At 33.7% G+C, this 11,452-nt stretch overlaps 1 protein-coding gene and 1 pseudogene across 14 annotated transcripts; one reads left to right on the forward strand and one right to left on the reverse strand.

Annotated features, from left to right (window-relative positions):
• The first annotated feature begins 2,451 nt into the window (after positions 1-2,451).
• Positions 2,452-11,041, forward strand: LOC126669131 (uncharacterized). 14 transcript variants are annotated; one of them, XR_008790127.1, is made up of 9 exons: positions 2,472-2,749; positions 2,850-2,957; positions 3,137-5,441; positions 6,039-6,117; positions 6,267-7,285; positions 8,062-8,199; positions 8,925-9,447; positions 9,550-10,254; positions 10,602-11,041. XR_008790127.1 is itself a non-coding variant. In XM_050362484.1 (5 exons), the coding sequence occupies exons 1-4, from the start codon at positions 8,507-8,509 to the stop codon at positions 10,232-10,234; spliced, it is 510 nt and encodes a 169-aa protein (XP_050218441.1). In that variant the 5' UTR covers positions 8,206-8,506; the 3' UTR covers positions 10,235-10,254; positions 10,602-11,041. The 14 variants fall into 14 exon arrangements, 1 of the variants encoding a protein (XP_050218441.1); XR_008790129.1 differs by having other exon boundaries at positions 2,464-2,749; positions 3,137-6,117; positions 6,776-7,285; XR_007638426.2 differs by adding an exon at positions 7,629-7,790 and having other exon boundaries at positions 2,466-2,749; positions 3,137-7,285.
• LOC126670874 (U2 spliceosomal RNA) lies at positions 9,635-9,807 on the reverse strand (annotated as a pseudogene).
• Positions 11,042-11,452: the final 411 nt, after the last annotated feature.

An 11,452-nucleotide genomic window follows, 5' to 3' on the forward strand; every position in this document is an offset into this window, starting at 1 on the left:
GTTATTATATATATTTTGGCTAATTGTCCATTTTGATCCTTCATTTCTTTAACTTAAACCATTTCTCTTTTAAACTTTCTAATTTAACCAAATGGTTAAATTATTCTTTTAACTCGATTGCTTTCGTATTATTTATATTCATATAAATAATACTAACTCAAAATTATTATTTTCCGTCAATAATCTTTTAATTACTATTCTCGAGACTTAATTGGCTAATTTACACTTTAGCCCTTAAATTTCTCAAAAGTGACAATTTAGCCCAAAACGCATCCGCGTCAAAATTTTAAAAGGTCTCCGATTGACCCAAAACTTTTACCACATATTCTATAAAACATTTCGCGGACCTTGGCGAAATAATATCCCTTCGGGTTTTATATGGTTAAATTACCATTTTAGTCCCTCTACTTTGTTTTGCAACTTTCTTAGTATTTTTTTCTTTTCCAATTCTAATTCCAACTTTTAGAACTGAAATATAATATTAAATCTTTCACAATAATCCTTTCGAGTCCGTCCTGCTAAAATTTAATATTTATCCTAATTTCTCGGAAATCTTTCTGATATCGCCATTCTAGCGACTTAACACTGGACACGTGGTCCAATTAAATACTTAAATATTTTGGGGTATTACAGCAATAAAACTTAAAGAAATAGTAATAAAATCACAGAAATTAATTTCCTAAAATGTTATGAGCTGAAAATTAGACTTTGATTTGTTGATTTGTTATTAAAAAAAAATAAACTGAAAAAGATGAAGAAAAAAAGGAGAAAAAAAGAAGAAGAAGAAGACATTGAAAACAAGTAGAGTGAGTTTTAGGTATAAAAACAAATGAACAAAAGGTCAACGTGCCCCCTGAACTTATGACACGGGGTCATCTAACTCAATTTATACTTTTTTGAGCAATTAACCCAAAAATTCTTCATTTTTGGGTCAAATAACACAGTAATTTATATTTTTATTTCAAAAAATAGATTTAGGATAATTATATCATAGCAATTAGGGAAGTATCTAGTTATTTTTTTACATTCCTCACCTCAAATTTGCATTTTACGCGTTTTAAAAATACAATTATCGGGTTATTTGATCCAAAAATGAAGAGTTTTGGGATTAGTTGCTCATAAAAGTATAAATTGGATTAGATGACCACGTATTACAAGTTTAGGGGCGCGTTGAATCTTTGTTCAAAAACATAGAGGACATGATATAAAAATAAGAGGAAATTACACCATTTATCAAAAAAATAAAAATAATTACAAAACTACATGTTGACTTCTTTCATTTACAAATTCCTAAAAATATTTACAAAAATATCAAAAAATGAAAAAGAATTACAAACATACGGTGTATAATATTGATATGATATCAGTATACTAATAAACTAACATTATATCAGCATTATACCAACATTATACTAACATTATACATATTGAGATTTTATTATTATTAAATAAAAATTTATCGAAATTACATGTTCAAGGTCCAATATTTTAAAAATTAAATTCATAATATATCAAAAATATACCAACAGTATATTAAGAGTATACACATCAAAAATTACACCAACACTACACCACATCGTATACTAAAATTATACAAACAATATACAAATTCTCTAGTTTATTACCAACTATAGTGAAAAATACATATAAAAAAATGTATGTTATCAACTAAAAAATATATAAAAAAAATTATTATCAATATATTGAAAATATACTGAAACTATACCAATAATAAACCAAATATTTTAAAGTCTCCCATTTATAGTTTTAATATACCGAAATCATACCATAATTATACCGACATTATACACATCGTACTTTTGTAAATAATTTTTATTTTTTGGTAGTTTTGTAATTAATTTAAAATCATTCGATATTTTTGTAAATATTTTTAAAATTTTAGGTACTTTTATCTTCAGCCCTAAAAATAATTGGCTGACACGGTTAGATAAGTAAGTCAAGTTCAAAAACTGAAGTAGATAATTGTAAATTTTTTTCTTTTTTTTCTGTAAAAATTGACCCAGGTGGCATGGCTATGCGAACACAGATGTCATGGGTTGAGCCACGCATACGTATGAGTACTTTACTGAGTGATGATTTCAAAAGAGAGCTTCTTTTGAGCTCTTTTTATTGTCTCATTGAACCTGCATCTCCTCTCCTTTCACTTCTTTTTATTTGAACTTGAATCAAATTGTGTAATGCTTTATTTAAGAAGGTCAAATGTTGTAAAAAGACTAAATCTTTTACAAAAATTTCACAAAAGTCATGATTATTTAATTTTATCGATTTTCGCCAAAAACTGATTATTTGGTTTCACAAAAGTCCTGACTTTTTAGTTTTGTCGATTTTAGCCAAAAATGAATTATTTGGTTTCACAAAAGTCCTGATCTTTTAATATTTGGCATGTCACATAGGCGCCATATAGGCGTCACGTAGGCAAACTGAAATCAAATTAAGAGTTGGCCACAATTGAAATCAAATAATTTGTTTTTGGTCAAAATCGATAAAATTGAAAGGCCAGAATTTTTGTGAAATTTTCTGAAAGGTTTGACCTTTTTACGATATTTAATGAGTCTTCGATGTTAGTGAGAGATGAGAAAGGTTCTAAGGGCGGTTGGCTTCTGCTCTCTGTTGATTTCATTATCTCAAGGACATATATCTGGAGATTTTTGACACTCTCAGTGGGAATTGAACCCACGACCTCACTCACTGAACATAGCATTTGAGCTATAGTTCCATTTGGTAATAGGTATGCTCGGCTTAATTCCCTCTTAAATGTTTATAATTGTTGCTTTGGTAAACTTTGAGAAATGGTTTTTCATTTGCTAACATTCATCTGCACTTGTTAGAGATTGGACAAGCGTCTTAAGGATCGCTGACTCCCACTCTCTGATTCTGTATATTGGAGAGATTGGCTTTTCTCTTGAGATTGTTATGTCTAACACTTTTTAGACAAGGTAAAGTTACTTGACTGATTTTGAATATAATGCTTCTCATTGTTTTGGCACCGTCCCTCGGTTTATATCTTGAAAGTTGAAACCCGATAAATGTAAAGAGGCTGTGATGATATGTATTCATTTGTTTTCAGAGTGCACAAATCAGATGTTGAAATTAATGCTTTTGCTTTTTTTCGCAGGAGCTTCCTTCTTGAGTGCCTTTTGTGTTCTTTTTATTGTCTGATTGAGCTGCATTTGATTTTATTTCAATTTGTTTGCGGCGAGAGGGAGAGATTTTGATGAAATTGTCTAATGCTTTAAGAATGAGGCTTTGCTCTCAGAGAGACATGGGAAGGGTTCTAAGGGTGGTTGACTTCTTCTCTCTGATAGATAGCGAAGCTGATGATTTCATTTTATGTCATAAGTTTCCAACAACCCTGTCAAACAAAAACAAACAAAAACAAAAATGCTGTAGATGACATTACAAAACTAAATCTCTCCCTTAGCAAGGCTATGATGATCTGCTGTTTGTTGCTTCAAAAGAAATCTATTGTTATTGTAGCTTGCTAATCCATTTCTCGGCCTTCCTCAAAAGTACTGCAGCTGTGATTGCAGTGTTTCTTTTTGAAGTCTCATATGCAAAGCCAAATCTGAGTCTCCTTCCCATTTCATCAAAGTAGCCGAGAAAAAATATTTATGCCTTCATACTAAAGGCACCAATTGATATTTAGGGAAGTTGTATCATTAGTTTAAGTATGAGGCTTTGCTCTTAGTTGGGATCGGTTTCTAGGGGTGGTTGACTCCCAATTTCTGATAGTTAGTGAAGCTGATGATTTCATTTCTCCTATTCATTTTACCAACAACCTTTTTATAGAACAAACAAATAAATAAATAAATTTTAGATTGCATCAGCAGTTAGTGATTTAGCACTCTGTTTGGTAAAACAGAAAGAGGCTTTGCTCTCAGAGAAGGGAATGGGTGTTCTTGTAGAGTGGTTGCCTCCCTTCTCTGCATTGTCGCCGGAGCCGATGATTTCATAACATCCGCTTATCTTTTCAAATAATTAAACCACTCTGTGTTTGTATCTTTATGAGACTGAGGGACTATCTTAAAATCTGAGTTGCATGAGCAATAAGGTATTCAGCACTCTGTTTGGTTAAATAGAAAGAGGTTTTGTTCTTAGAGAAGTTGATGGGTGTTCTTGTAGAGTGGTTTCCTTGCTTCTCTCAACTGTTGCCAGATTTTTTAAAAGAAGAAACCACTCTACTTGTGAAAATGTTCAAAAATGACGTTAATGTTTACGTTGCATTCTTGTAAGACCTTCATGATTTTTAAGTTGTTTATTATGAAGAGGCTGTGATGATATGTATTCGTTGCTTTTTAGGGTGCACAAATCAGATGTTAAAAATAATACTTTTGGTTGTTTTGGCAGGGTAGTCTTGAGCTTCTCTCTTGCAGAGAGCTTTTTGATTGCAGCCACGGCCTTTTGTGTTTTTTTTTTGTTTTCATATCTGATTATTTAAGACGGATTTAATCTGAGCCTCCTTCATTTTCTTTCTTGTTTCTGAGGGTTTACAGTTATCGGTGCTTTATTGGTGGTGGTGGTGGTGGTGATTGTTTGCGGCAAGAGGGAGAGTTTTGGATAAAAATATTGTCATTGATTTAAATATGAGGCTTTGCTCTCAGAGAGATGAGAAGGGTTCTAAGGGTGGTTGACGTCTCCTCTCTGATAGATAGCGAAGCTGTTGATTTCATTATCTCAAGGAGATATCTGACATGTTTCCAACAACCCTTTGAAAGAAGAAAGAAAAGAAGAACAAGAAAATGAAAAATCTTATATATGACATTAATCTCTCCCTCATCAAGGCTATGATGATATGCTGTTTGTTACTTGACGAGAAATCCATTGTTATTATGGCTTGCTAATCTTTTCGTGGCCATGGAGATGGTCGCCTGGCGATCAGTTTCCTGGCCATCGAAAGGATTTCAGCTGTGATAACATAGTTTCTTTTCCAAGTCTCATATGCAAAGGCAAATCTGAGTCTCCTTAATTTTATAAAATAACACACAGACAAAGGTTCCAATTGAGGATGTGATGATTCTATCTCCTTTTTTTTGTTCATTCAATAATAGCAATAATAATAATAATGGCGATGATGATAAGTTGTGTTTGGATATTAGATTTGAAGGAAATAGATTGTCATCATGGCATGGTAATTCTTTTTTCAAAGAATTGCAGCCTGATTATACAGTTTTCCTTCTTCTCTAATATACAAGGCTAAATCTGAGCCTCCTGAATTCTGTCAACAAAAAATTCCTTAAAGTAAAAGAATGAGGCTTTGCTCTCAGGGAAGTGGACGGGTTTTCTGGTAGGGTGATTGTCCACCTTCTCTGAATAGCTGCAGAGCTTATGATTTCAAGATCCTCCTGCTCCTGAGATTTTTGACACTCTCAGTAGGAATTGAACCCACGACCTTACTCAGTAAACATAGCATTTGATAATAGGTATGCTCGACTTAATTCCATCTTAAATGTTTATAACTGTTGCTTTGATAAACAGAGATAAATGCTTTGAAAAATGGTTTTTCATTTGCTAACATTCATGATGCCCTGTGTGCTCCTTTTCATTTATAAATGTACTATCTGCACATGTTAGAATGAAACAACCTGAGGCTACAGTTTTTTTTTCTCTTTTTGGCGAGACTGATCGAATTGGTTGCGTTTCCACTTGATGCTTATTCTTTTTATTTTCTGCTTAATTGTTTCTACAATTTTGGTTCATGTGGATTTTGGATTCTCTATATTGGAGAAACTCCTTAAATTTGGCCATTCATTTGAGACTGGCGCCTCTGAGGCGCTCCTTGGACAATGCATATATGTATGTTTGCTGGTTATATAATTAAGGTGATAATAATAAAGATTCATTATATTTCCATTTTATCAGCTGCTTTACTCTTCCAGAAAGCAAATCAGTGATGGAAGGGATAAATTGGCTAATGTATCTCCTGCCAAATGTGAAAGTGGACCACGTCGCAATACCCTTCCTTAATTTTGGACATAGTTCAAAATACATTTTCAATACATCTTTGTTACCACTTACAGGTGCTCACAATCCAGTGGAACGGGTACTTCAACAGAGAACCACTCTTCATGATCTCTGTGAGGAGGGGTAGAGTCCATGGTAATTACTTGCTGTTTTATGCACAAAAATCTAAGCTGTCTTTTGCTCGGTGGGTGGCGGGCAATAACAGCTGAGGGATTTAAATGAGCTGAAATATACAGGCTGTGGGTGTTTGTGTTTGTTTTAGTTGAAAATGACTTTTTCGATAGTGTGCCAAGTTGAGGGGGTGAATTGATCCTTTGTTCATATATAAAGCATTCCTCAGACTGGGAGATTCTGGCATCTCATTAGTTTAAGTATGAGGCTTTGCTCTCAGAAAGATTGGATAAGGGTCTTAAGGATTGCTGACCCCCACTCTCTGATTGCTAGCGGAGCCTATGATCCAACCCAAAGAAAAAGTAATTTTTTTACTATAATAGGGGCTATGATGATGCATCAAGTGTCTCAAAATCAAGCATGAAAAGGAACTACCGGTATCATGGCGGCAGGGCAATCTGTTAGCGGCAGGTACAGTCAGATGGTTGATTTTTGCTCTTCTGATTTTCTGGCCAGCATCCTTGACGATTTGCAGCTGCCTGATATGGTAATGTTTCTTCTTGCCTGGTTTTCATGACAATATTTCTGAGCCTTCTATGTTCAAATCTATCTATCTATCTATGTTCAAATCCATAATAATAATGGTGATGCGATGACGATGATGATAATACCGGAGCTGCAGTGGGAGAAAGAGAGAGATTAAGAAGTGAGGCTTTGCTCTCAGAGGGAGATGAGAAGGGTTTTAAGGGCGGTTGGCTTCCTTCTCTTTGATTTGCAGCGAAGCTGATGATTTTCATTATCTTCGAAAAAGATAGGTAGGTTAATCAACAGCCCTTTCTGTAGAAAGAAAACATTGAAAGCAAAATTATAAATTTCCATACATAATACTGTCAAAACCTATCTCACTCTCTCTCTTTATCTCTGGTAGGGCTATGATGATGATAAGTTGTGTTTGGATATTAGATTTGAAGGAAATAGATTGTTATCATGGCGTGGTATTCTTTTTCCAAAGGATTGCAGCCTGATTATACAGTTTTCTTTCTAGTCTAATATACAAGACTAAATCTGAGCCTCCTCAATTCAGTCAACAAACAAAAATTTCTCAAAGCAAAAGAATGAGGCTTTGCTCTCAGAGAAGTGGAATGGTTTTCCGGTAGGGTGGTTGCCGATCAACTGAGTTCATTAATATTCGGTATCCTTTACTTACTTCCATCTCCTATTTTCATACTTGTTTCTCTTGAATACAGAGTGATACAAGCAAAAATGGTTTTTCATTTGCTGACATTCATGATGTCCTGTGTGTTCCTTTTCATTCATAAACATATTATCTGGACTTGTTTGAATGAAACAACCTGAGGCTATAGTTGTTTGGTGAAACTAATCAAATTGGTTGTGATTCCACTTGATGGTTATTATTTTCATTTTCTGCTTAATTTTTTCTGCAATTTAGATCATGTGGATTTTGGATTCTCCATTTTGGACTTGAAACTTGGCTTTTCATTTGACACTGTGATGTTTAAATATATCTTTTTTAGGCTTTTTAGACAAGGTAAATTTGTTTGACTGGTGGTTGGTGGTGGTGATAGTCTACTGCACAAGGGAGAAATATTGGAGAAAATTTTGCGAAAATGGAGTAGTTGTGTACAAATGCTGGGTTTGCTTTTGGAGATTTTGATGTTATTTAATCAAAGCAAAGGGTATGAGCTGTATTGATTTCTTTATAATCTCCATTGGTGTATCAGTTATGCTTAGTAGCTAATTGTTCTTGCAATTAAAATACAAGTGTTCTATGCATTTTCTTGCTTGCTCACTTTAACCATTTATCACACATCATGATTCAGGCAGTTAGTATCGATGTTTTGCTCTGCCCACTTTATCCAGTTAATATCGATAACCTTCAAAATATTGCACTGTAATGTTTGGTCTTAGTTTCTTGATTTACTTTTTTCTGGTTGTAATATTCTACAGAAGTTTAGTATGAGCACGACTTGCTGGAAAAACTCTCATCATATATTATTGAAGCTGCCCACGAAGCATTTGCTAGGGCTCTTAGACGAGCAACACAATATATGACCCGTCGTCTTGGGACTGTACCTGGTTGGCAAGGTTTGATATCTTCTTTTGAGCAGCTATGATGCTGATATTTGTTTCTCATTTTATAGACTAGGAATTATTAGTGCCATGTGCTTTGAGTTTGATTAAATTAGGCAATTATAAATTCTTAGTGTTATATGATTAAGACTATAAAAGTGTGCATGGTTTTGATTTGCAGCTCAAAGGGTTAACTTCCAAAAAGGAAGGAGAAAGATACAGATACAGTAACTCTCTGGATGTAAGAAATTAAAATAAAGAAAAGCAAATATGGACTAGCTTTCTTGATTTTAATTTCTTACATCTAGAGAGTTAAAAGGTTATGCAAATATGTTATATCTTCATTTGTGTGCCTTTGTTTTGGAACCAAAATTTGACTTGCAACGGATCTAGAGCTAATTCACGGCTTAGCTCTTTCCTTTGCTTACCATCTGGGTGTGTACACTCTTTCAATAAACTATTACAGAGTAGAAAAACAAGAAGAGAGATTATAATTTTATATATATATATAATTGTCCACAGGTTATATGATTAAGGTGATAAATGATAATAATGAAGATTACTTACATTTTCATTTTATCAGCTGCTTTGTTCTTCTAGATAACAAATCAGTGATAGAAGGGATAAATTTGCTTATCTATTACCTGCCAAATGTGAAGATGAACCAAGCTGTGCCCCGTGATGCCCTTCTTTTATTCTAGACATAGTTCAAAATACATTTTAATACATCTTTGTTACAGGTGCTCACGGTCCAGCGTAAATGGTAGTTCAACAAGGGAACCATTCTTCATGGTCTCTATGAGGAGGGGTAGAGTCCATGCTGATTTCCTGCTGTTTTTATGCACAAAAATGTAAGTTGCCTTTTGCTCGGTGCATGGTGGGCAAATTACAGCTGAGCGATTTAAATTAGCTGAAATATACTCAAGTTGTGGGTGTTTGTGTCTGTTTTCGTTGAAATTTTCCTTGCCAAGTTGAAGGGGTGAATTGGTCATTTGTTCACAAATAAATAGTTACACAGACTGAGATTCTGACATCTCATTAGTTTAAGTACGAGGCTTTGCTCTCAAAGAGATAGGATAAGGGCTTTAAGGATTGCTGACTCCCACTCTCTGATTGCTAACAGAGCCTATGGTTCAACCCAAAGAAAACGTAAAAGGATTTACTATGATAGGGGCTATGATGATGTGTCAAGTCTCTCAAAATCAAGCTTGAAAACGAACTACCGTCATCATGTCGGCGGCGGGGGCAATCTTTTGGTTGCAGGTACAGTGAGATGGATGATTTTTGCTCTTCTGATTTCCTCGCCAGCAGCATTGCAGATTTGCAGCCGCTTGACACGGTATTATGTCCTTTTTTGGTTTTCAGGACAGTAGTATCTCTGAGCCTTCTATGTCCAGATCCATCTACCTATGGAAGAATACTTCTATTTGCTTGACTTTTTTTGGGTGGGGTGGGGTGTGTCAAACCAAAGCTGTAGTTCAACACAATGGAGACTCTTGTAATTGGCTCTCCCCCTCAAAATATTAACTTAATATCTTGTGGATCAATGATCCATATATCGGATATTAAACTGATAAGAACAGATACTATACTTGATCTTAGCCAAAAGGCCGAGAAAGGTATTATTCAACTTCTTTAAATATGATTGAAATTGAGGCTAAACAAAGATGAAGGTTTTGAATGACTTAAATTATGGGGTTTGCTGTCAGATACAGCTGAGAAAAATATTTTTTATCTTCACTACCAAGTTGAGGGGGTGAACTGATAGGGCTATGATGATAAGTTTTGTTTGGATATTTGATATGAAAGAAATATGTGGTTATCATGGCGTGGTATTCTTTTTCGAAAGAATTGCAGCTTGATAACAGAGTTTTCTTTAATATACAAGAATAAATCTGAGCCTCCATTCTGTCGAAATACATTTCCCAAAGTAAAAGACTGAGGCTTTGCGCTCGGAGAAGTTGATGAGTTCTCTTGTAGGGTGGTTAAGTACCATTATATGATTGGCTATGGAGCTGATGACTTCAAAATTGCCCCGTCCTTTCAATGAACCGATTCATCAATAAATGGGTACGCTCGACTTAGTTTCATTTCGTATCTTCATATGTTAATACTTGTTGCTCTGCAAAATTAAGTGATAAACAAAATGGTTTTTCAATCATTAACATTCATGATGCCCTGTTTTTCTTTTTTTCATATTCGAATCTCGTAAACATTCAATGTGCACTTGCTAGCATGAAATAATCAGAGGCTGTAGTTTTATCGTGAAACTGATCGAATTGGCTGGAATTGCACTGGATGCTTGTTCCTTTTATTTTCTACTTAATTGTTTGTGCAGTTTAGATCATGTGGTTTTGGAAAAGTGCTTTAAATTTTGCTTTCCATTTGACATTGTTATATTTAATATCTTAATATAGGCACTTTAGTGATGGATGGTGGTGGTGATGCTGAAGAGAATTTTACCTCATTGTGTTGAGAAAGAGGCTTCGATTTTATAGAGAGTAACTAAAAATCTGGAGAGTCGAGAAATCAGAAAACGCACCTGAGCATTTTAACTAGCTTGAAACCCTCTTAGCATGTGCTTCGGCTTTATAGAGAGATGGAAAGGGTTCTTGCTGGAAAGTTAAAGGGTCAAATTGATATTTAACCCTTCATAAATTTGAAGGCTCTCTCTGTTCTTTAGCCATATTTCTTATTTTTAAGTTTTTTTTATTTATTTATCAAGTCTATTTCTATGAGAAAATGAATTAGTCATCCAAGCTTTTATTTGGGCAAGTATGTTTCTATTTATCATTGTCTAATGACTTAATGTATTAAAAAATCCCGATCTTATAGTCCATTTTTGATCCTACTCTAACGTTGAAAACTTGTCAATTTTACTCTATTTTATATTTTATCGTTTCAATTGACAATAAAGTTATTAGTATTTCTTGTGAATGTTTTGAATTCTAAATTGACAATAAAGTTATTAGTATTTCTTGTGAATGTTCAAATTTAACCATGAAATAACATATTTAATGAAAAAAATAACATACTATATTAAAATTAGTATGATATAGATAATATATTTAACCATGAAATAAAATTTATTAGTTCACAAAAAATAATTTTTAAATATTAAAATAAAATATTTTGAATAGTAAATTTTATGGAGTAGTTGATTTTTTTGATATGGTATAGGTATTTTATTTTTAACGGCTTTTTATAAACGGGCTAATTGCATATAAAACCACTACCTTTACATGTTTTTTCCATTTTAATCACGTTT

This window comes from Mercurialis annua, linkage group LG2 (assembly GCF_937616625.2).
Source record: "Mercurialis annua linkage group LG2, ddMerAnnu1.2, whole genome shotgun sequence".
Classification (NCBI taxonomy): Eukaryota; Viridiplantae; Streptophyta; class Magnoliopsida; order Malpighiales; family Euphorbiaceae; genus Mercurialis; species Mercurialis annua.

Bases quoted from the DNA above. Each gene is read 5' to 3' on its own strand.
- LOC126669131 (XM_050362484.1), top strand. From the start codon at position 8,507: ATGCAAATATGTTATATCTTCATTTGTGTGCCTTTGTTTTGGAACCAA. The intron at 8,620-8,924 runs GTGTGTACACTC...TCTTTGTTACAG, and splicing joins TTCCTTTGCTTACCATCTGG to GTGCTCACGGTCCAGCGTAA. The intron at 9,524-10,164 runs GTATTATGTCCT...GTTCTCTTGTAG, and splicing joins ATTTGCAGCCGCTTGACACG to GGTGGTTAAGTACCATTATA.